This window comes from Carcharodon carcharias, chromosome 13 (genome assembly GCF_017639515.1).
Source record: "Carcharodon carcharias isolate sCarCar2 chromosome 13, sCarCar2.pri, whole genome shotgun sequence".
NCBI classification, from domain to species: domain Eukaryota; kingdom Metazoa; phylum Chordata; class Chondrichthyes; order Lamniformes; family Lamnidae; genus Carcharodon; species Carcharodon carcharias.
This window is the reverse complement of record NC_054479.1, coordinates 4,650,052-4,674,958: the sequence shown is the minus strand read 5'-3', so window position 1 is coordinate 4,674,958 and position 24,907 is coordinate 4,650,052. Positions and strand designations below refer to the sequence as shown.

At 40.7% G+C, this 24,907-nt stretch overlaps 1 protein-coding gene across 3 annotated transcripts in view; it reads right to left on the bottom strand.

Moving 5' to 3' along the window:
• Positions 1-24,907, bottom strand: part of LOC121285580 (splicing factor SWAP) — a 109,750-nt gene that overhangs the window by 27,807 nt on the left and 57,036 nt on the right. For all 3 annotated transcript variants that reach the window (XR_005944720.1, XM_041202150.1, XM_041202151.1), the window contains exons 13-16: positions 13,102-13,298; positions 8,233-8,430; positions 5,580-5,845; positions 2,026-2,157 (exon numbers count right to left, since the gene is read on the bottom strand). Coding sequence is in view for 2 of the 3 variants with exons in the window: in XM_041202150.1 (XP_041058084.1) it covers positions 2,026-2,157; positions 5,580-5,845; positions 8,233-8,430; positions 13,102-13,298 (793 nt within the window). In the remaining variant the exon portion in view is untranslated. The remainder of the gene's footprint in view (positions 1-2,025; positions 2,158-5,579; positions 5,846-8,232; positions 8,431-13,101; positions 13,299-24,907) is intronic.

The window sequence follows — 24,907 nt, the reverse complement described above, 5'->3', positions numbered from 1 at the left end:
GTATTTGCTACTCATCCCTAGTTGCCCCGAGGGCACCAGGAATCAATTGCAGAAATGGGGTCACATACAAGCCAAACCAGGGAGGGGTGTAGCTTCCCTTCCTTGAAGGGCATTAATGCACCAAAACCAGCAGATTTTGAGGTAACTTTATTCCTAGTGTCGGCACATGCAATACTCCATCTATTGAATTTAATTACACATGTTGCTATGGTGGGATTTGAACTGAATCTCAGGAGCTGCTAGCGCAGTACCATAACTGCTAGAGTACCATACCTATCAGACATGTTATCCAAAACGTATTATAGTTTACAAGCTGCCAGGTCAGATTTATCTTCGCTCTCTAGCTAGACATCATTTATTGATATGACAGGTGGCATTCAGTTTCTGAATCCAAATTGTTCATGTAAATGACAGTAATTTCAACAGCACCCACGCTAACATATCATGCACACACACCTGTCCTCTAATAGTTCCAATTGTTTTCGATCCTTTAGCCAATTTCCTACTAATTCCCAAGTTTTACCTTGAATTCCCCAAGCAAAGAGCAGCCTTTTATGCAAAACTTTACATACTGCAACCTAGATGTGAACATTTCAAATAGTTAAAAGGCAAGTTTAATCAAAACAGAACCAACTTGTCTTTATCTCATGACAAGCTAAACATAGCTTTGGAAAGGATCAGGGGAAGCTCTCCCTATCTGATAAGTAATGTAATTAAAAGTATTCACAAATACTGCTTTAATGAACTGCATTGCAACAACCAGCACGATAGAACTAGTGCCCGTAACAGCAAATGCTTCCATTAAATTATGAAACATAACTTAAATTTATTACACAAATTGAAAGCGTAAACTGTCATGAAGCTATTAATGTATATTATATTATTGGAAAATGGTTTTCTTTTAAAACAGAGGTTTATTCTGTGGGGGTGTCTTAATCGGATTAAAGCCAGCTAGCCTGGGTGCTTTGATGAGTACTAGCTTTGGGATATAAAGAGAGGTGGAGTGCGTTTGCATTTTTTGAATACAGCATTCAAGAAGTGGGGTGAAAACTACCACCTAGCTAGCAGATACCAGGCAGTATGTTTATGTTACTAATAAAATTGGTACTATGAAAGGGGTTTTATTGTTAAAAGATGGAATTCAAAGAGGCTGGTGATACATTGAGAATTTACATTCAATGAGTGGTGCTAGGTATAACTTCAGCAGTTTTGTGTTTGTAGACCAGAGGCAACGTAAGCAGCCTTAAGCCCCCAACTGTCTCCACAGGAACCAAAGTGAAAAGAACCTTATTTTGAATTTGTACGGTGAAAATGCTTTGCCTGGTGTCTGGTTAAGTCTGTGGGTTGCTGTTGCCTTAATGGCGATTATTTTGGGAATTTGTTAAAAGTTATGATCATACTAATTTGTAGCCACTTGTATATATTTAGCTTGTATAAATTAATAAAATGTTTCATTTAGCTTAATATAAGACCTTAAGAACTAGTGGTCTGATTCTTGAATTTAGAGTCGCATCGCAAATACTTAAAATTATACATCTTTCGTAATCTCTCCTTTGCCTCCACCTATCACTGGCATTCTATATCCAGCTTAACCTGTTCCCCCACCACCACCACACCCCCCACCCCCTAAACAGTATATATTCCACCAAATCTCTACTGCCTGTTAGCTCTGAAGAAGTCATACGGACTCGAAACGTTAACTCTGTCTTTCTCTCCACAGGTGCTGCCAGGCCAGCTGAGTTTTCCCAGCATTTTTTGCTTTTGTGTGTTACTTAAAATTATGGTTATGTCAGTTGTTTAAAGTTTACCTCTGGGACTTTTTTAATAACTCAGCTTTACCAACTGCTCAGTCATAACATAACCCAAGTAAACAATGGGATTATGGCTTTGCAAACAATAGTTTTAAATAGAAACGCATACAGGTTTCCAATGATCCCTGTCAACAATAAAGGTCTCAACACCACTGAATCCACACTAATTAAGAATTGAATATTCCCTAGAGGTTTTGTGATGTGGTAAACATACCGTGATCTCTTTCTGCTGCTTATGCCTGAACTGTTACCAACACGGTAGGCACTGGGAACATTTCTGTCTCTCTCTCTCTCATCCCGCCGTCTTTCTGAAGACGGAACTCTTCTTCCATGAGGCGATCTTGATCTACAGCAAAGAAAAAAAAGTGGTTTACTAAGACCAGAGGTGCTTGGTTAATTGTGCCCTTCGCTATCTCTTCTTTGACTTAGCATTTCCTTCTCCTTGTGCGCTGATATGTTGAAGGTGCTGTACAAATGCAAGTTGTTGTATTATAAATTTCTGAAAGTATATTAAATCAAACAAACCATATTACTGGAATGCAAAATAAGATCTCATTGTGATTCATATATTAATAATGAATTACCTGATCCAACAAACATCCTATTTAAGGAGAGCTCCATACTGTAGTGTAAATTGCTACTTGCTTAAGGTATCACAGGAATTGATAACACTTTATTATCTGTTTCAGGTCATGGCTTACAACAGCTTTGAAATATGCAAAGGGATAGCAGAAGTAAGTCAGCCAGTGAATTTGGTTAACAATTACAAATGTTGAATGAATACTTCACGTCCGTCTTCACCCAAGAGAATGAGAACGAAGGTATCGAACTCGGGGAGAGAGACTGCGAGGTTCTTAAGCAAATTGATATAGGGAGTGACAAGGTATTGGCGGTGTTGGCAAGTTTAAAAGTGGAAAAATCTCCAGGTTGGGATGATTTGTGTCCCAGACTGCTGAGCTGGGCAAGGGAGGAGATCGTAGGGGCTCTGACCTGAATTTTTAATTCCTCTTTGGCCACAGGGGAGGTGCCAGAGGACTGGAGAACAGCTAATGTGGTTCCGCTATTTAAGAAGGAAGCGTTGTAGAGATAAGCCAGGGAACTACAGGCCAGTGAGTCTCACGTCAGTGGTAGGGAAACTTGGAGAAAGTTCTGAAGGAGAGTATCTATCTCCACTTGGAGAGGCAAAGTTTGATCAGGGATAGTCAGCATGGCTTTGTCAGAGGGAGGTCATGCCTAACAAATTTGATTGAATTTTTTGAGGTGGTGACCAGGTGTGTAGATGAGGGTAGTCTAATTGATGTAGTTTATATGGATTTCAGCAAAGCCTTTGACAAGGTTCCACATGGGAGACTAATAGAGAAGGCAAATGCACATGGGATACAGGGTAATTTGATAAGGTGGATTCAAAATTGGCTTAGTTGTAGGAGGCAGAGGGTGATGACAGAAGGATGCTTTAGTGACTGGAAGCCAGTGTCCAGTGGCGTACCACAAGGATCTGTGCTGGATCCCCTATTATTTGTCATTTATATAAACGACACAGATAACTATGTGGGGGGGGTAGGATTAGTAAGTTTGCGGATGACACAAAGATTGGCCGGGTGGTTAACAGTGAGGTTGAGTGTCTTGGGCTACAGGAAGATATAGACGGGATGGTCAAATGGGCAGCTAAGTGGCAGATGGAATTTAACCCTGAACAGTATGAGGTGATACACCTTGGAAGGAGTAATTTGACAAGGAAGTAGTCAATGAACGGCACTGCACTAGGAAGTTCTGAGGAACAAAGGGACCTTGGCGTGTGCGTCCATAGATCTCTGAAGGCAGAGGGGCACATTAGTGGGGTGGTGAAAAAGGCATAAGGGAGACTTGCTTTTATCAAATCGAGGCATAGATTACAAAAGTAGGGAGGTCATGTTGGAGTTGTATAGAACCTCGGTGAGGGCACAGCTGGAGTACTGTGTGCAGTTCTGGTCGCCACATTATAGGAAGGATGTGATTGCGCTGGAGGGGCTGCAGGGGAGATTCACCAGGATGTTGCCTGGGATGAAACATTTTAAGTTATGAAGAGAGGTTGGATAGACTTGGGTTGTTTTCGTTGGAGCAGAGAAGACTGAGGGGTGACCTGATCGAGGTGTACCAGATTATGAGGGGCATGGACAGGGAGCAGCTGTTCCCCTTAGTTGAAGGGTCAGACACACGGGGGCATAAGTTCAAGGTGAGGGGCAGGAGGTTTAGGGGGGATGTGAGGAAAAACTTTTTTACCCAGAGGGTGGTGACGGTCTGGAATGCGCTGCCTGGGAGGGTGGTGGAGGTGGGTTGTCTCACATCCTTTAAAAAGTACCTGGATGAGCACTTGGCACGTCATAACATTCAAGGCTATGGGCCAAGTGCTGGTAAATGGGATTAGGTAGGTAGGTAGATCAGGTGTTTCTCATGTGTCGGTGCAGACTCGATGGGCCGAAGGGCCTCTTCTGCACTGTGATTCTGTGAAATATTTCATGCTTAATGTTACATGAAAATCTTATGCTGCCCAGTTAAAGTAGGAGAAACTGTCTGCAAGGTGCAAGAAACGAGAGTAGATAGCTCAGGGGTGATGTCAGAAAGTACTCTTTCACATGAAGAGTAGTTAGTGGAAATTTAGAGCTCTTCTCTCCCAAGAAACAACAAAGGTGAGTTTCATTTGAAAATTTCAAGATCGTTTTTGCTACGCAAGAGCACAAAGGCATATGGAACCAAGGCAGTTAAATGGAGTTAAGCTACAGATCACCCATGATATAACTGAATGCCACAAGACCCTCAGGGGGATGAATGGCCAAACGTTCCTTGGTTTCTAAATCATGGCTGATCTGCAAAACTTCCAACATATTATAGATGCAACACAAATAAAATATTTTTAAAATCTGCACAACTCATCCTTGTTTATTCTTATCTTTTTAGCAGCTGTGACTTTGTGGTAGTGTGATGCAATTTTCATTCTGCAGGCATCAAAAAAAAATTTTAATTGGTAGAGTAGCTGGAAAAGTAATTAACAAAAAGACAACAGAAGAAAATAATCGTAATGTTGACTGATATTAGTGCAACGCCCATGGGTGCTCCCCAGAGGAAGCCAGGAGAATGGAAATTTCTCTCAAGAGTGCATTAGTGATGCTGTAGGTATGGGGATCTGCAGCTTCTTAAATCTATGAAGCTCCATCTGGTGGTAGAAGAATGAAGCTGTCGGCATGGCTTTGTGACCTGTGCTTCCATACCTTTTGTACATAGATTTCAAGTGGTGGTACTTCCCCAGAGAACAGAGGACAGGCTCCCAGCTCTTGATGAACCCTGATTTGCTGGATTCCTTCAAGCATGAGCTGGACACGTTTCTGCCTGGGACAGACATCACCTTTCAGAAGAGGGTCGCTACTTTATAGAATTATCAAGGGCAGAGTGATCTCCTGGACTAGGTTCAATCATGCAGATGCGTCAGGGAGGAGTTTCACAAATCTTTCTGCCTAATTTGGTTTGAGTTTCACCTCTACCAGAAGATCAGGTGGATTTGGGTGGGGTGGGGTGGGGTGGAGTGTGTAGGTATTGTGAAGCACAAGGCTTTGCAATTGTGCACAACAGGCTGGATTGTAGCAGAGGATCTTTACCTGTCCATTGCTGTTCGTATAATGACAAAACAGAACGGCAATTCCCAAATAAGGACCGTTTCTGACATAGCAACTTTGCTGTACTACAGATGTAATCATTTGAGCTTCTAAGGTAGAAGATTCAATAACATTAACACACCTTGAATGTCTGACACTTCTATAGGCACTAGGCAGAGAGTGTTTCGCTTTTGACCGCGACCTTGACCGCGATCTCGATTTTGATTTTGATCTTGACCTCAATCGGTATCTGGGACGTGACCGAGATCTGGAACGAGACTTCTTCCTGTGCTTCTTCTCTTTCTTCTTTTCTTTATCTTTTGAAGATCTTGCACTTTTTGTCAAAATCTGTTGAGATGTATTGGCTTCTGTCGCGGAGGCAATTTTCTGAGAAATTTCACTGGCAACCTACAGACCAGAAAGAGCTGAATTTTAGAATGCCTTCCAAAACTTGGCTGTCCTGTTTTTGTTTCTCCTTTGTACCTAAGCAAACTGTAGCGATCCAATGCATGGCTTCCTATCGAAACTTTTACAGCTTCCCTATGAAATAATATATTTAATCAACCAACTTTTGTAATCAGATAAAGTCTCTATTTAAGAGACTTAGTTTGTATCATTAACTAGTTATTAACTAACACTCAATGTGTTATTCTTGTGTGCTGTCAAAAGCTAACTAGAAGCAGTCTTGAAACCTTTTCATTTTGCTGACATTTGCTTAAAAACGCTAAGTGAAGTGATCAATTATAAATATGTAAAACTGACTAACTAGATATTATAAAGTTGCCATTACATCCAGATGCCTGTTGCATAGACAGCTTTAATTAGTCAGATTATCAGTGCAACAGAACAACTTTTTAAGGTTATCTCCATAGGATAAGGTTGGAATACAAGGCAAAAGGTAATAGTCCTGCAAACCTGCTCTAAGCACTAAACCTTGCTAAATAGGAGCATGAGGGCTAATGTTTTAGGCTGAGTCCTGACCAGCATTTCTGCCCAGCAAGGCACGATGTTAAGAATGCAGCAAATGCTATTACAGGAATTACAACATGAATACAGGTCCTTCAGCCCTACCGGATCATGTTGCTGTTTATCCTTTAACAGGAGCAGCAGTACAAATCCTATGGGTGGGATTTTCCGTTTGGGGTCAGGGTCAAATGTGGGTCACAAAATTGCACTGTACTAGGAATAGACACCTGACAGGACTTTTGTAGAATTGGCCAATTAATGGTCAGAAGGTATGCCCACTGTCCAATAATGGATGACGGGCAGGCTCCCAATTAGAGGCCCTCCAGCAGTGCAAGAACTGCAGCCTGCCATTGCAGGTAAGGGAGAGGGAGGACATCTCAAGGAGACATCCTCATAAATTAAAGTAAAAATGGCCCCAATTGCCAAACCGTCTCTGAGGCAGGTTGTGGCCATTTTGCATCATTAGCAGTGTGGTGGGGGGGAGGTGGTTTTAAAAACAAATCGGAGCACTGGTCCTTCAGGCAACTGCAGGGAGGCCGCCACCTTTCTCTGACACATTTTGGCACTGCAGGGGGCCTGCCTTCCAGTCAGAATGGGAGGGGCCTTAATAGGCTCTCCTCCACTTGTGGGCCCAACCTGCTGAAAAATGGCTGGGCATCTGGACCATGCCAGAATATCAGCATGCCAGCCAGTGGTGCGAAATTCTGGATCCACCTGCCTCCATCACCCCCCCCATCTCACCATATGTCTGATCTGTCCTCTGATGTCCTTGCCAATATTTAGCCTTCAATCACTAAGTGAGATTATCCGATCACTGTCACAGTGTTGGTGTGATGCTGCTGTGCACAAATTGCTGCCATGTTACTTTACATTACACGGTAACTGCACTTCAAAAGTACTTCATTGTCTGTAAAGGCACTGTATAAACGCAAGTCTTTCTTTTTTTCTTCCACAAACTGGAGGTGAGGAGTTTCAGTAGTACTGTCTCCTAACAATTCCTTCCAGTGGCTATAATTTTTTAGTTTTGAACCTCATTAGTTAAAAAAATAAACACATTCACTTTCAGACTTGGTAGACTGCATCACACAGAGCATCTTGTGATGTGCCAGCTATTGCTTCCCTGCAGGTGATAACTACTAATGTAATAGTGGTGTTATTTCAAAGTCAAATACTTCTCAGTGCAGATTGAAAGTTAGTATTGCTATTCGAGAAAAGGAGAGACAAACAGGGAGCTATAGGCCAGGTCCCCTGACATCAGTCATTGGGAAAATGCTGGGATATAATATTAAGGAAGCCTAACAATACAAATAGAAAATCATAGCATCATCAGACAGTCAACATGGCTTTATGAAAAGGGAAATCATGTTTGAAAATTTAATTTAAGAGCTTTTTAAGGAAGTAACTAGTAGGTAAAAGGGAAGTCAGTAGATGTAGTATACTTGGATTGTCAAAAGACATTTGATCAGGTGCCACACAAAAGATTAATGTGCAAGATAAGGACTCATGGAGCTGGAGGATTGGCTACTGAACAGAAAAAGGTGGAGAGATAAACTGGTGTGCCCCGTGCCTCAAAAAGAAAACAGGCTAATCTTAGAGTAATTTACAGGTTACATGATTAAACACAACTCTTTGTGATGCCAAATACTGCACTCCAAATACGTGGATGTATTAAAGACTAAAATGCATCAAATTAGATTGCAAATGAATTCTTTTTCTTCAGGTAGTAGTACAAAATAAACAAGCTGAGCAGAAAAGGTTAAACCAGAACATTATTTTAATTTGAACCACAAGTTCCAGATTCAGCACCTTATGCAAAGAATGATTAATACCTGAATTGATCTTCTGGGCAGGGTAGTAGAGGCATAATCTCTGGAATCATTCAGGAGACAGTTAGATGTTGCATTAGAAGGACGGCAGGTTTCTACGGAAGGATGAACTAGATGGGCTGAACGGCATCCCACATCTGGATTTATCTTTTTGATGAGTCTTTGATGAAATTTAGCGGAAAACACTTCAGTGTTGTCAATCTGAACAATTATAGAGAGTTTTGGACTTTGGTGCAAAGCATTTGTTAAGTTTCTTGTGAATGAATAGGAATTCTATCACTAAAATAATGTTATGATGAAAATCAAAAATGAAAGCATTAACTAACTGAATACTTATCGATAAAACAGGATTACTGCATTCTTAAATACCATGTTACATATGAGGAGGGTAAGTTTCAAAGTACATTCAAGCAAAAACATAGATCATTCATTGCTTAAAACAGAAGAGCAACTTTTGGTATATGCCAGCTTTCTGGCAATGTCTCAAACTGACATTAACAAACTTTGTCGTTTCACACATATTTTTCTTTGTCAGTACATTTTTTAAGAGAGCCTACAATGAGATAGGTTGCAGAGTACATCATTTTCCCCTGTATCCCACCCAGTTCTTGACCCGTAAAGTGCAAGTATCTGATGGCGTTACTATGCAGTCAATTAAAAGCGCTGTGTTAAAATATTGAAACACATCCTGTTAATTCGATCACTTACTGTACAGAATGTAAGGATATAGCACTTGTGGGCTGAACACCATCTCACCATTAACTATTAGCAGGTACTGCATTTCTAAGATGATGATAGTCAGTCTACACTAAAAGAATCAGATGTTGAAAATCTGAAATATGATGATAAATACATAGCCAGTCCACCTAAATGGATAAAAAGCCAGCTTAATATTTTGGAATTGGAGGATAAGCAAGCCCGTTTAATTGGCAGAAAGCTAGTAAAAAAAAAAACAGCACAGGGAAAAGAGCAAGGTAGAAAATCTGAGAGATCAGAACACCGGCTGTCAGACAGCTGAGATGGTTTAATAACCACACAGATGATTTTTTGAAAAGCTCAAAGAGATAAAAACTGGTGAATGATGTGCTGTGATCTCTGAGGTGCACTCTCTGCTTTTTCTAAAATAATGAAGGCCTGTCTTTCAGAGTCTACACACTGAATTCATTATTAAAGTCTACAGAAAAATGCAATGTGTTAAATGCCAATGAAAGATCATATTGCACCATAAACAGGAGACAACAGAATCGCACCCCAGTCTGATCAACACTGAAAAGAGATGCAGTTAACATTAAGTGTAAACTTTCCTTCTCCAGCTAAAGGAGTCTCTTATAGAAGTGAGAATAAAAATCACATGCGGAGAGGAGAACTCAAATATATTACTCTTGTCAAAGAAGCAGCTGTCAGCTTTTGCAGATTATTAACACAATTTATATGGCATAAAAGTCTTGCTTAAGACCACGAGTTTTTGGTAATTTATCAATCTCACTCACTTTGGCTCGTCATCAGTATTCCTCCTGTCTCAAAAGCACCTTTGGATATTTTTCTACATTAAGGGAGTTATATAGATGCAAATTGATGCTGTATATCTGTAACAGTTCCACAGGTGTAAAGGACATTGAAAGATGGCAAAGCAGCAGCCAGGAAGCTCTTAAGACAAAGCTGGGTCAATTTCCATGTTTACTCAGTTTGTACGCTTGCTGTGCAAATTGTGTGCCTAACAGCTCAATAAACACAAGTCTTCAGTTGATTTGCAGCCACCCGCAAAGTCGAAAATCTGACGTTCAACTATGATTCTTATTCAATCCCCATCCATGCAGGCAATGTGCCAATCCCCATCATTTCTCAGGTTTAGTGCTAAATACTGTAGTGTGGTGGATTAGCAATGGAGACCAGAAATCTGGTTCACCCATAATGTGTTCTTAAGTGACCTAGCAAACTGTGTTAAAAAAAATATCTGAAGACTGGGCAACAAACACATTTATATTCTCCTGCAAAACTAAATGCTTATCCAATAGTTAACAAAACCAAATTTGATTCCTAAAATAAAATACCAGTCTCCTTATAGAAGCCTATTTCATTGTTGCATCAGGCAGAAGCACTCTGAACATGCTGATCCATGTATTGTAAACAGCCATCATGACAGGCAGCTACATTTAGCAACAATAGTCTTTCCTGCCTAGGCTTCAAATTACTTTCAACTCGATCATTAGTTAAATTAAATGTGCTAACCAGTGTGTTTAAGCTTACAGGAAAGTAGCCCAAACATTTGATAACTAGATACATAAAAATATTTATTTAAAAAAAATATTTATTTTTGCTAACGGTGAGTAAAGCAGAATATTTCTTGAATGGAGAGAGAGAGAAAGACTGGGAAACGTTGGTATTTAGAGGGATCTAGATGTCCTTGCACACAAGACACAAAGTTAACATGGAAATACAGCCAGCAATTAAGAAAGCAAATGGTACATTAGCCTTTAATTACAAAGGCATTGAAACTTAAGAATTACTACAATTATCAAGGGCTTTGATAGGATCACACCTAGGAGTACATAGGTTTTGGTCACCTTACCAAGCAGGGACACACTCAGCTTAGAGTGCAACAAAGGTTCACTAGGCAGATTCCAAGGATGAGGAAGTAGTCCTGTGAGGAAAGATTTTGCAGTCTAGGCATATATTCCATAGAGTTTAGAAGAATGGGAGGTGATCTCATTGAAACATACAAGATTTGTAAGGGGCTTAACAGGGTAGATGCTGGAAGGATGTGCCCTTTGGCATCTAGAATTTGGAATTTAGAACTAGGAGTCACGGTCTTAGAATAAGGGGATAGCTATTTTAGTACTGAGATGAGAAGAAATGTCTTCCCTCAAAGGATTCTGAACCTCTAACCCAGAGATGTGGATTTGCAGCAAGACAGACAAGGTCAAAAAATTTTTGAGCACTAAAGGGAGTCAATCAATTTAAAGTTAGCACGGGAAGGTTGAATTGAGGCAGATGATCAGTCATGATCATATTGAATAGCTGAATGGCCCACTCCTACTCCTATTTCTTATGTTCTTAGTACATGCTGGTTTTTCCTATTTGCTGCATCAAGTTTAGTTACAGATTAGATTAGTTTACATTACAGGACTGAACAAAGGTTGAAGGCTTTCAATTTGCCTACAGTTTTGAATAGCAAGCTGTGTTTGTATTGTATTTAGTGCCGTATGTGACTCACTAGCCTTGTAAAGTTATACAACACCAAAATAAAGTTTGCCAAATTTGTTAAGTAAAGCTCATGAGCTATTCTCGATGAGTATGAAACTCACCCTCACCATTTTCAGTTCTGCTACAGGGAGCAACAAGATTGGGACCAGTCACATGAAATCTTGTCCTCTCACTGAGGTTTGACCACCCAGCTCTGGTACTGAGTTCAGTAATTATGATGCAAGATCTCCAGCAGCCTTCATAATGGATTAACTGAGAGTACCATTTTGTCAACTAAATCTATAAACAAAGACTATATGGCTAGAGCTCTGATTCTCTGGCCACAGAAACAGCCCCAAGCTTGCTTCTACCTATATCTAACATTTTGTCACTATGCAGCCCAATTTCTAATGTCAAAAGGATGGTTAGAAGGATCTAGGTTTAATACAACCTTAAAAATAAATGCTGCCACAATATTTATATTATCTAACGTACACTGACTCAATCAAAAGGGGGCTAGGTAGCATCAAGTTGGGATTTTTTTTTAATTCATTCATGGGACATGGGTATCGCTGGCTAGGCCGGCATTTATTGCCCACCCCTCATTACCCTTGAGGTGGTGGTGGGGAGCTGCCTTCTTGAACTGCAGCAGTCTATGTGGCATAGGTACACCCGCAGTGCTGTTGGGGAGGGAGTTCCAGGATTTTGACCTAGCGACAGTGAAGAACGACAGTATATTTCTGAACAGGATGGTGAGTGGCTTGGAGGGGAACTTCCAGGTGGTGCTGTTCCCATGCATTTGCTGCTGCCCTTGTCCTTCTAGATGGTAGCAGCTGTGGGTTTGGAAGGTGCTGTCTAAGGAGCCTTGGTGAGTTCCTACAGTGCATCTTGTAGATGGTACACACTGCTGCTACTGTGCATTGGTGGTGGAGGGAGTGCCAATCAAGAGGGCTACTTTGTCCTGGATGGCGTCAAGCTTCTTGAGTGTTGTTGGAGCTGCACTCATCCAGGCAAGTGGAGAGTATTCCATCACACTCCTAACTTGTGCCTTGTAGATGGTGAACAGGTTTTGAGGGGTCAGGAGAATGAAATTGGAAGTTATTTAATAGGCATATAAAGAGATGATAGATATTCCATAGGGCACAATGGACACATATGGCCACTTCTAGGGAAGGCGGAAGAAGAAAAAGGGTACCAGGTCAGAGTTCAGGAGAGGCAACAGACGAATATTCTGGTGTTTTGTTTGCTTACTTTTTGGACAGCAGAATATTTCTGCAAGTGCTCCCTCAGGAAATTATAAAGAAATAAAGATCTTTGGAAAGGTAAGCTTGATGAGCTGAACAGCTTTTTTCTCATTGTATGCTTATGAACCTATATAAAATATCAAGGTTGATTTATTAATAATCTACTGATATAAGGTCAAATGCTAGAAGAGTTCAGCTTCCTATGTAGCTTTCTATAAAGAGTCATTAGCAAGATAACTCGGTTATAGTTTTATAAACAAGGCATCTAATAACAGAAAAAGCTGAAAGCAATTAGCCGGTCAGACAGCATCTGTGCAAAAACTGAAATCAGGTCAGATCGAAGGCCCTTCCTCAAGGCTCTTGGAATTAACTAGAAGACTTCAATTAGCGGGGAAATTTCTGCCACGGTTTTTTTTATATTTAAAAGCTGCTGAACTTAACTGACCTGTATGCTCTGGGAGCTTTCTTCCAAGGTTACAGTTTCCAAATCTCCAGAGGGCGTGGGAGTTTTCAGATTTTGAAGAAAAAGTGCTGCTCTCTTTTTGCGTTCCGCCTGCAGCTGCCTTTCCTTGCACTCTTTCGAAGCCTGTGCAAGCTTCTCCCTTGCTGCTGCTGCTAGTCTGTCCTCCAGCTTCTGCTTAGCTGCAACAAGTGACAGATAACACTAATTATGCATGCTAAATATGGTCTTACAGAAGGAAAGGCACAGGAACGAAAATTCAGAGGGGCAAGAGTTCATCATTAGTATAAATTTTTAAAATGTATATTACCAGTAAAAATGTGGGTTGTTTGCATACACAGCTGAATGGATGTTTCACCTTGTGGAAAAGACTAAAACTAAGGGACACAGTTTAAAAATAAGGAATGGCCCATTTAAGATGGAGACAAAGAGAAATGTTTTCTCTCAAATGTATGAGTCTGTGGAACTCTTCCCCAGAGAGTGGTGGACCGGGTCACTGAATATTTTTAAGGCTGAATTAGATAATGCATTGATAAGGTGGTCAAATGGTATAGGGGGTAGGAAGGAAAATGGAGTTGAGGTCACAATCAAATCAGCCATGATCTTATTGAATGGTGGAACAGGCTCAAGGGGACGAATGGCCTACTCCTGCTCCCAATTCATATGTTTGTACGGCTACACTATGGATGGAATGGCTAGGAGATTCTGGAATAAATCCAAGTTTAATAAAAACAAAATATTACATTAGTGCAGCTTCTGAGCCAAATATATGGACTCTAATTAAGTGTAAAAAGCATTTATACTTTCCATCAGCTCAATAATTATCAGAATCTCACAAGCCTAATTTACATATCTTGACTAAATTATTTATCAGCATTTCATAATGCTTAGCTAAAAGGTTAATAAGCATTTAGATATATGCTGAATTGATGCTGGAGAACAGATTTCCACATTAACACATTACCTCAATTATATATCAACATGCTTCTCACTTAATGGGTAAGCTTATGAACGAATGTAAACCTGAAACATCATCAGTACAGTCAGTGTTTTATATCTGGTACAGGCTAAACTTAACTTTTAAAGAGACTAGAAAGGTCCACTAGTGAACATGTGAATTAAGGTCTATTCCAAATTGCTTTAAAAATCTGTTCACATGCACTGCAACAATAACTATGTAACATTGCAATAGCAACATCTTATAGTAACACTGCTTGCACACTTTTTTATCTGAGTTTGGTTTAAATTTTGAGACGGAAGTTTCTTTTGTCAGTTTGAAGGTCTAAATTAAATGAATTGTGACTTTAGTGAGCATAAACTCATGCAACAAAAACATGTGGCTCTGGGTTGTTAGGTCAATTTTCTGCCTTCCTCTCTTGTAGATAGAGGATTATGCTGCTGTTCCCTTGCAAGTGTGCCTGCAGCTTTTAAACACGGCCATTTAGGTGCGAGCTTCAGAAGCAAGGCAGTTATCAAGAGGAGGTGAAAAATAACCAAGGGGTGCACAGCAGAATTTAGAAAACCACACAGTTTAGCAGGATAAAACCACCCGGACAAGTTATTTTTGACATGAGAGTCTGCAGGTGATTTTGTTCGTTGGTATGACTGAAATGTCTAAATTTTTTTTTATGAAGGTTGGGTTGTGAAACTGTGAATGGTAATCGGGGGAGAGGAGAGATCAAGAACATACCAAGAGTGCACCATACTGTACAATGTTTAGAATGCATCCCTTTTTAATAGCAACAGGTGTTATTTGTTTCAAGCTAAGGTAGAGCAAATTTTAAAAATGCTCAATGAATAGTTGCCATGCATCAGCACTTCCCTGGCTCATTAAAAATAGATGAGTGCACACAAATACAAAAATAATCTTCTGAGGTCAAAATTTAAAATTTGCTGCCTTCTCTCAGCAATGCAGTTTACTAGAAGAACCACCTTAATGAACGGGAGCAAGATTGGAGGCAATATATACAATTATGATGAGATCTGCAAAAGTAATAGAAGACTAAGGAGTATGTTAAATCAGATTGCAAAATTTCCATTGAACAGATTCTGGGAATGTTGCAAAATAAGTCACAATTACCATTATTGCTATTCAAATCTAGTTAGGCAGAGCAAGAGCTGAACTGACAATAAAAATAAGGTTCTGCTATGGCAATAATTGCAACTCAACAACTTAAGTCATTGCTGATGTTTTCAAACAACTAGTCCCGAAAACTTCATATTTCAATTTTCAAACTCTCAGATCAATTAGTATAATCATTTAAGTGTATAAAAATCTAATTTACGAAGACAACTTAAAGCAGCTCCACCATAAATTCTATTTATAAACGGTTATTGATCTGACTGCAAAATAACCCAGCGTAAACAGCAATTGATGCTTTGTTACTCTGAACACAAAAGTAAAAGAAAACAAAACTGGATTCCATAAACATTATGGGTACATTACAGAATGCAGTCCCGGTCTTCCAGATTGAGGTTTCAAAGCTGTCTAATGCCCTGGAGACACATTGTTAAATAAAACAAGAACATAAACTAAGATTCATCATTGCAGATGATTGTCATCAATTCAAAGTCTTTGCATCCTGCACTGAAAGTTTGAGCTCCAATAAACATGAAGTCTAAAGGCAACTAAAATTATAAGCTTTTAAGAAGTAGGAGGAGTAATACACCAGACAGCCCATTTAGCCTGCTCAACATTCAATTCACCCACGGCTGATCCTGGACTTCAACTCCCCTTTCCTACCCACTCCCCTGATTCCAAGAGATCAAACATCTGTCTGTCTCAGGCTTCATTATGGTCGACATTGAAACATCCACAATCCTCTGGGGTAGATAATTCCAAAGATGCACAACCCCTTGAATGAAGAAATTTCTCATCTCAGGCCTAAATGATTGGCCCTTTATACTGAGACTATGTCCTCATATTCTAGATTCCCCAGCCAGGGAAACAAACTCTGTGTCCATCCTAATGTTAAGCCCCTTCAGAATCATGTTTGTTTCAATGTGATCACTTATCATTCTTCTAAACCCTGAAGATAGATTAATTAAATTTACTCAGCTTCTCATCATAGGACAACACTCTCATCCCAGGGGCCAAATTAATGAACCTTTGCTGTAATGCCTTCAATACAACTACATCCTTCTCAAATATAGAGGACAAAACTGTGCACAGTATTTATTATCCATAGCAATGTAACAAAAAAGTCCTGTAACTGGCAGAAAACGTGTGTAGAATTTAGGTTGAGAAACTTCTTATGGAAGACAAATAAAGGAAGCACTGAATCCCCGAGCTTACTGGGCAAGTTGAGGAAATAGCTTAAATCTAATTATTGTGATCGGTAGGGATTTGTCAGCAAGCATCACGATTCTTTATGACTGATCCCAGATTGGCAAACCAGATTAAGATTTCTGATTTACCTTTTTTCCTTTATTCATTCTTGGGATATGGGCATCACTGGCACGTCCAGCATTTGTTGCCCATCCCTAATTGCCTTTGAATTGAATGGCTTGCTAGGCCTTTTGAGAGGGCAGTTAAGAGTCAACCACATTGCTGTGGATCTGGAGTCACGCTTAGGCCATTTCAGGTAAGGACGGCAGATTTTCTTCTATAAAAAGGACATTAGTGAACCAGATGGGTTTTTACAACAATCATTGTAAATCATGGCCACTATTACTGAGGCTAGCTTTCAATTCCAGATTTATTAATTATGCCACGGTGAGATTTGAATTCACGTCCCCAGAGCTTGGCTGGGCCTTGGATTACTAGACCAGTGATATTACCATTACCCCCACCATCTCCCCTCGTACCTTATTCACATTCCATGGGGACGGGGGATTTAAGAGAATTTGTATTAATACGGCGTTTCAAAATAGCAATATTCCTTTGGCCATGATTGGCTCGATGTCCTATCTTCAAAAGAATTAATGGTCTTTAAGAAAAAACTTCCTTCACTATTTACTTCAGTCTTTGGAGTTATGAAATACATTCAAACTAATTCTCAACTTATGTATTTCTGACGTGATGTCCAATCTTATGTAAATTCCAGGGCACAGTTTACATCAATCAAGGTTACTTCTGAGACCTGGGTTTCATTATCACCACCAGGGAGTGAAAGACAATTATTTCAGGTTGTAAGGGATGTGACTTGCTTATGTAAATTGCCGCAGGAGTAACAAGAAAGCAATGGGCTTTCTAGAAAAAAATTGGATTGTCCAATTTAATAACCCACACATCAAGTGTTTTCATCATGGACTATAACTACACGCATTGATTTGATTGGCAAAGATTGGCAGGTATATTTGTCCCTACTTCAGGCATGAAATGAGTTTATTTTAAGAGGCCAGTGGCTATTTTTGGAGAGAGGTAGTTAGAAATATAGAGTTGTTTCCCGTTTATCAATATACAATTTATGATCATTAAGAAGCACAGAGCAGTGCTTGGAAACTGAAGAGGGTTGCTATTAGCACCAAAGGAAACTAAAGCATTAAATTTTCAAATTTATGTTGGCATTTTGTAGTCTGCAAATCAGTTCTTGACATCATCCTGCAGCTTGTGGGGATGGGGGGAGGGAGGGGAAGTGGCGAAGGGGCAGAAGAGTCACTTGCATTCTTCACTGCATCTACATGGCCATGGTAAGATTAGCAGCTGGAGAAAATTTGCAAGCCACTTAAAACAAAAAAAAATCTACATCTATTTTGAAAGGATAATGTTCAGATAGGGTGCATGACTGCTGAATATAAATATTGTTCCTGATTTTTGCTGTTCAGAATTTGAAAGTTCTTACCAAAGAAAACAAAGTCTTAGAGGAAACTGATGGAATGACAATACACCAATGCTGCAGTCAATCACCACTCGTCCTCACTGCTAGGAATTATAAATTTCTTACTGTGGCATACAGTATAATTATAAATTGCAAGCATCAGAACTCCAGGCAATACTTCACTAATGTAGAAAGTCTACTGTCATTTTCAATTTCAAATTAGATTTTTTTAAAATTATTTTACCGGGTGTGGCATTGCTGGAAAGGCCAGCATCTGTTGCCCATCCCAATTGCCTCAAGATGCTGGGTGAACCAGTCAACCTGGTGCAGGTTCTCCCACAGTGCTTTCAGGATGGGGGTTCTAGGATTTTGATCCTGTGACAATGGAACAGCGATATAGTTCCAAGTCAGGATGGCCTGTGACTTGAAGAAGGAGTTAAAGGTGGTAAAAAAACAAAAAACTGCGGATGTTGGAAATCCAAAACGAAAAATAAAAAATACTGTTGAAGGGTCATGAGGACTCGAAACGTCAGCTGTACTCTTCTCCGCCGATGCTGCCAGACCTGCTGAGTTTTTCCAGATATTTTTTATTTTTTTGAGTTAAAGGTGGTGGTGTTTCCATGCAACTGCTGCCCTTATCCCACTAGGTGGTAGAGGTCACGAGTTTGGAAGGTGCTGTTGAAGGAGCCTTGGTGAGTTACTGCAGTGCATCTGTTATATAGGGCATACCTCTGCCACTGTGCATCGAAGGTGCAGGTGGAGGGGGTGAATGTTTGAGATGTTGGATAGTGTGCAATCCAAAGTGGACCACTTTGCCCTGGATGGTATTAAGATCCTTGAGGGTTGTTGGAGCTACACTCATCCATGCAAGTGGAGAATATTCCATCACACCCCTGACATGCCTTGTAGATAGTGAACAGCTTTTGGGAATCAGGATTCCCAGCCTCTGACCTGCTCTTATAGCCAGTATTTATAAGGCTGGTCCAGTATAGGCTCTGGTCAGTGCTAACCCCCATGATGATAAGAGATTCAGCAATAGTAATGCCACTGAATGTCATGGAGAGATATCTCTCTTGATGCAGATGGTCATTGCCTGGCACTTGTGTGACATGAATGTTACTTGCCACTTATTAGCCCAAGTCTTAATTTGTCTAGGTCTTGCTGCATGTGCACACGGACTACTTCACTATCTGAGGAGTCGCGAATGATGCTGAACATTGTGCAATCAATGACTATGCCCACTTCTGATCTTATGATCGGGGAAAAGGTCATTGATGAAGCAACTGAAGATGTTTGGGCCTAGGGTGCTAGCCTGTGGAACTCCTGCAGCGATGGGACTGAAATGATTGGCTTCCAACAATCACAACTAACTTCCTTTATGTTAGGTACGACTCCAATGAAATCAAATGTTGGCAGAAAAGACGGTGGCTGAACAATGGGCCACCTTCAAAGAAGTAGTATTGCAGGTAATGTCAGGGAATATTCCCTTGAAGGGGAAAGATAGGACAAATAAATCTAGAACGTCCTGATGACGAGAGAGATAGAGGAAAAGATGAAAAGGAAGGAGTGCTTGTATGACAGATGTCAGATAGAAAATACAATGGAGAATCAGGTTGAATATAGAAGGACCAGAGGGGAAGTGAAGAAACTAATAAAGAAAAGGAGAGAGCATGAAAAGATGCTGGCAGTGAACATAAAAGGGAATTCCACAAGCACATAAATAATAAAAGATTAGTTAAAGAAAGAGCAGGGATGATGAGGGACAAAAATGATTACTTCCGCATCCACATGCAAGTCGAGGTGTTGAACGAGTACTTTGCATCCATCCTTACAAAGGAAGAAGATGCTACCCAGGCCGAGGTGAGAGGGGAGATAACTGGTACATGAGAAGAATTTACAATTGAGGGGAAAGAGGTGTTGGAAAGGCTATCTTTACTTAAAATAGGTAAGGTACCAGAGCTGGATGAGATGCATCCAAGAGTACTGAGGGAAGTGAGAGTGGAAATTGCAGAGGCACTAATGATTATCTTCCAATCTTCCTTAGACACAGGGGAGGTGCCAGAGGACTGGAGAATTGCGAATGTTACACCCTTGTTCAAAAAGGGATGCAAGGATAAAGCTGGCAACTACAGCCCAGTCAGTTTGACCTCAGTGGTAGGGAAACTTCTAGGAACTATAGCATGGGATAAAATCAATAGTCGCTTAGACAAGTGCAGGATAATTAATGAAAGCCAACATGGATTCATTACAGGGAAATCATGTTTAACTAACTTGCAGTTTTTTGAGGAGGTAACAGAAAAGGTTGGTAAGGGAAAGACTGCTGATGTGATATATATGGATTTTCAAAAGGTATTTGATACAGTGCCACACAACAGGCTTGACAGTAAAACTCGAGGTCATGGAATAAAATGGTAAGTAGGCACTTGGATAAGAAATTGGCTGAGTGACAGGAAACAGAGTGTGGTTTGGTTGTTTTTCAGATTGGAGGAAAGTTTGTAGTGGAGTTCCTCAGGGGTCAGTATTGGGACCCTTGCTCTTCCTGATATATATTAATGACCTAGACTGTGGCATGCAGAGCATGATTTCAAAATTTGCAGATGATATGAAGATTGGAAATGTTGTCAACTGTAATGAGGATAGTTATGAACTTCAAAAGGACATAGACATGTTGGTGGATTAAGCAGACAAGTGGCAGATGAAGTTCAATGCAGAGGAGAATGAGGTGATTCATTTTTGCAGAAAATTTGGAGAGACATTATAAAATAAAGGGAGAGCCTCTAAAGGGGGTGCAGAAACAGAGGGACCTCAGTGTGTACGTACATAAGTCACCGAAGATGGCAGGGAATGTTGAGGAAGCAGTTAATAAAGCATATAGTATCCTAGGCTTTATTAATAGGAGCAATGAGTAAGAAGGTCATGTTGAACTTGTATAAGACACTAGTTAGGCCTCATCTGGAGTACTGCATTCAGTTCAGAGCGCCATACTTGAGAAAGGATGTGAAGGCTTTGGAGGTAATACAGAGGAGATTCACAGCAATATAGAACTGTAGTTATGAGGATAGATTGAAGAGGTTGGAATTCTTGCTTGGAGGAAAGGCAGCTGAGAAGACTCGATAGAGGTATTCAAAAATAGGGGAAATAGTGAGAAACTGTTCCCACTCAAGAGAACATCAAGAACTAGAGGTCACAGATTCAAAATAATTGGCAAAAGGGGTAAATGTGATGTGAGGAAAAATGTTTTCACTCAGAGCGTGGTTGGAGTCTGGGACTACTTGAAAGGGTGGTGGAGGCATTTATTCAAAAGGAAATTGGATGAGTACCTTAAGAGAGAAAATGTGCAAGGTTATGGGGATAAGGCAGAGGAGTGGGACTAGGTGGAATGCTCTTTCAGCGAGTCAGTGCAGACTCAATGGGCCGAATGGCCTCCTTCTACCATGTAAAGGTACTGTGATATTGGACAGTTTTTCCCGACTCCCATTGGCTTCAATTTTGCTGGGGCTCATTGATGTCACACTTGGTCAAATGCTGCCTTGTTGTCAAGGGCAGTCACTCTACCTTTGGCCATGTTTGGACAAAGGCCTAAATGATGTCAGGACCAGAGTGGCCCTGGTAGAACCCAAAGCAAGCAGTGTGCTTGTTATTGCAAGTTATTGCTGAGTAAGCGCAGCTTGAAAGCACCATGAATGAAACCTTCTTTCACTTTGCTAATGATCGAGAGGAGATTAATGGGGCAGTAATTGGCTGGATTGGATTTGTCTTGCTTTTTGAATACAGTAATTACCTGGGGGGGGCCCAGAAAATGCAGCGTGCCATTCAAAAGCCCACTGATTTCAGGGGGACCAGAAGATCCCACTGGCAAGAAGGACCATAAAATTCCACCCATGTTGACTAGACAAAGCATTTATGCTCACCCCCATCCCAGTAATCCAGTGGTTCTACCTGCATGTCATTATCGCTTCTGTTCCATCTCTATAAAACGTCTGAGGCATAAAATGGCCTTAGCATGCATAGCAGTCTTCACAGAAAGAATTTCTGCAAAAACAGTTATTTACAACAACCCCCAGGACATTTTAATGGAGAATCAACAGTAGTAGTGGGAGTAAATCCACAGCACAAATTGTATAGAGAGGAGGGCTTGAGTCAATCAGGTCTCCCACACAAGGAACAATCCAAATTCAGCTTTCAGAAGTTCAAATCATTTCTTATAATGTCTTGAAAGTGATATTAATTTAACCCTTGTTTTCTGTTATAAATAAGCGATTCAACCACGTAGAGTTGTAAGGCTCCGTGGGTCATATTCCTGCCTCTGAGTCACAAGGTTGTGGGTTCAATTATCACTCCAGAGACTTAAGCACAATATCAAGGCCTAAATTCACAGTGCAGTGCTGAGTGAGTGCTGCAATGTCAGAAGTGCCATCTTTCAGACAAGTCATTAAACCAAGACTCTGAATAGTTTTCCAAGTTGTATGTAAGAGATTCCATGGCACTATTTCAAAGTACAGCAGGGGAGATCTTCCTGGTAACCTGGAGAATATTTATTCTCCAAACCAACACTGCCAAAACAGATTATCTGGTCATCATCACTCTGTTGTTTGTGGGAGCTTGCTGTGTACAAATTGACTGCCACGCTTCCGCCATTACAACAGTGACTACGTTTCAAGAAATATTTCAGTGGCTGTAAGGCAATTTAGGACTTCCTGAGGTGGTGAAAGACACTATATAAATACAAATCTTTTTTCTGTAATTTAGGGACAATATTATACTAGACAAAAAAACTACATGCAAATTTTGTTTCTTGCTCCCTCCCCGTGAAGCCATTAACCTCATTGGGGTTTGAGTATTGATTCAGTGCCCCCTCCAATGGTCATTAATCAGTAGTGAACTTTAATAGTGTCAGGGAGCATCAAAGTTGAGTCCAACCCTGTCTTTATGCAATGTTCACACGTGCATCCAACAGAATTCACTGATGACCATCACAAGTGTGAAACCCTAAGCATTTCCTCCACTTCCTTACCACTCCAGATAACATCATTCGGCACACCACCGGATCAACACAGCATTATACACTTCTTTGCATTTACTGCTTATACAATCCCTAAATAATTTTTTGGTTTATAACAACTTGCATTTATATACCTTTAACATAAGAAAACATCCCAAAGCACTTTACAGGAACATTATCAAGAAAAAATTGACAGCAGTCACATAAACAGATATTAAGATAAGTGACCAAAAGCTTGGTTGAAGTGGTAGGATTAAAAGAGCATCTTAAAGGGAGAGGCAAAGAAGTTCAGGAAGGGAATTGCAGAGCTTAGGGGGCAGGCAGCTGAAACCATGGTTGCCAATGATGCAGTGATTAAAATTGGGGATGTTCAAGAGGCCAGAATTGGAGGAGCACAGAGATTTTAGGGTTAGTTGTAGGGCTGCAGGAGGTTACAGAGGTTTGGAGTAGCGAGACCTTGGAGGGATTTGAAAACAAGGATAAATATTATGCTATGTATTATCTCTGCTAGGTATCTTTTTTATCTTCTGAATGAATCCAGCTTCCGCAACATTATAGAGTCAGAGTTATTAGGGCATAGAAAGGTACCATTCAGCTCATCAAGTCCACTCCGACTCTTCGTCATGCTAACCACTCAGTAGGCCATTAAGTAGTTCTTCACAGCTTCCAAGAGTAAACAGTTTCTGGCCAAATATATGTTGGACTTGCAACAAGAAAATGCCATTATCTATTGCAACAAAAATAAGGTTACTCTTTAAAACCCTATGGGTAAAACATTATGAGACCACAAAAATATTTAAATTCCACATTCTGTAGATTAAGATAGCACATGCCTGAACTTTATCATTACTTAATTTCAGGAGATATTAGTTTTAGGGTGTTACATAAAATGCCAGTCACCCTCTGCATGAACGACTGCATGTGAAGTGTGATTGCATTAGGTAAGCTTAATAAATAACCAGATGATATGTTACAAACCATGCCAATGCTTCCATCACATGAGAGCCCTTAAAATTTTTAATGAGCATTTCTGGGATTGTATTCTTCAATTCCTTTGGTGTAGAATTAGGCACTCTGGTTTATAATAAATGAAGGAGTCAAATTTAACAGCCTGAATCTTATGATCAGGGTTGGAACCCCTATTTCCTACCCTGATCAGACAAAGAAATACACACTTAACTTCCTGCAATTTTTCAGGGCTATCTTCTGATGGAGGATCCTGCAGAACTCAGCGCAGGAAACCTCAGAGGGAGAAGCGGAAAAAATCCACGCAAAACCACACCCCTTTTAACAATTCTTTCATGGAGTGCGGGCACTGCAGGCAGGGCCAGCATTTGTTGCCTGTCCCCAGTTGCCCTTGAGATGGCAGTGGTAAGCCACTATCTTGAACTGCTGAGGTCCACGTGGCTCAGGTACATCGATAGTGCTCCTACGAAGGTAGTTCCAGGATTTTGACCCAGAACAGCACTAGCTGCTGGATTCTGGTAAGTAATGAGTTTAAATGTCCCCTTGAAAAGCTAAGGCTGGTGCGGGGTTGGGGAGAATGGGGAATAAACAGATAAGAGGAGTGGATAAGGGGGTAGGGTGTTAGGTGTGCCAGGTGGTGAGGTCAGGTCAGGTCGGCAGTGAGTCAAGGTGTCAGGAGAGGGAGTTGGGAGGCAATCAATTGGTGGGGGCTAGTCAAGTCGGTGGGGGGGGGGGGGGGCTGGTTGAGTGATGGGGGCTGGTTGGGTTGGGAGGAGTCAGGGTGGTCAAGCAGTGGGGGCTAGTCAGTGGGGTAGTTAGAGGATCGGGGGTGAGAATCAGAGTCAGGGATGTCAGTGAGAGAGATTTGTGGGGGTGGGCAGCAGTGGGGCTCAGTTCTGTAGTTACCCAGCTGATAGACTAGGTTTTAATGTGTCTAACATTTCCTGGGTAATTATTCAGATCAGTATATTGGAACCGTCCGGAGTCCGTGACTCTAACTCAGAGTTGGAGACTTTTTTGGGGGAGCAAGGGAATTATTCTCTGGAAGTTCAAATTTCCCAGG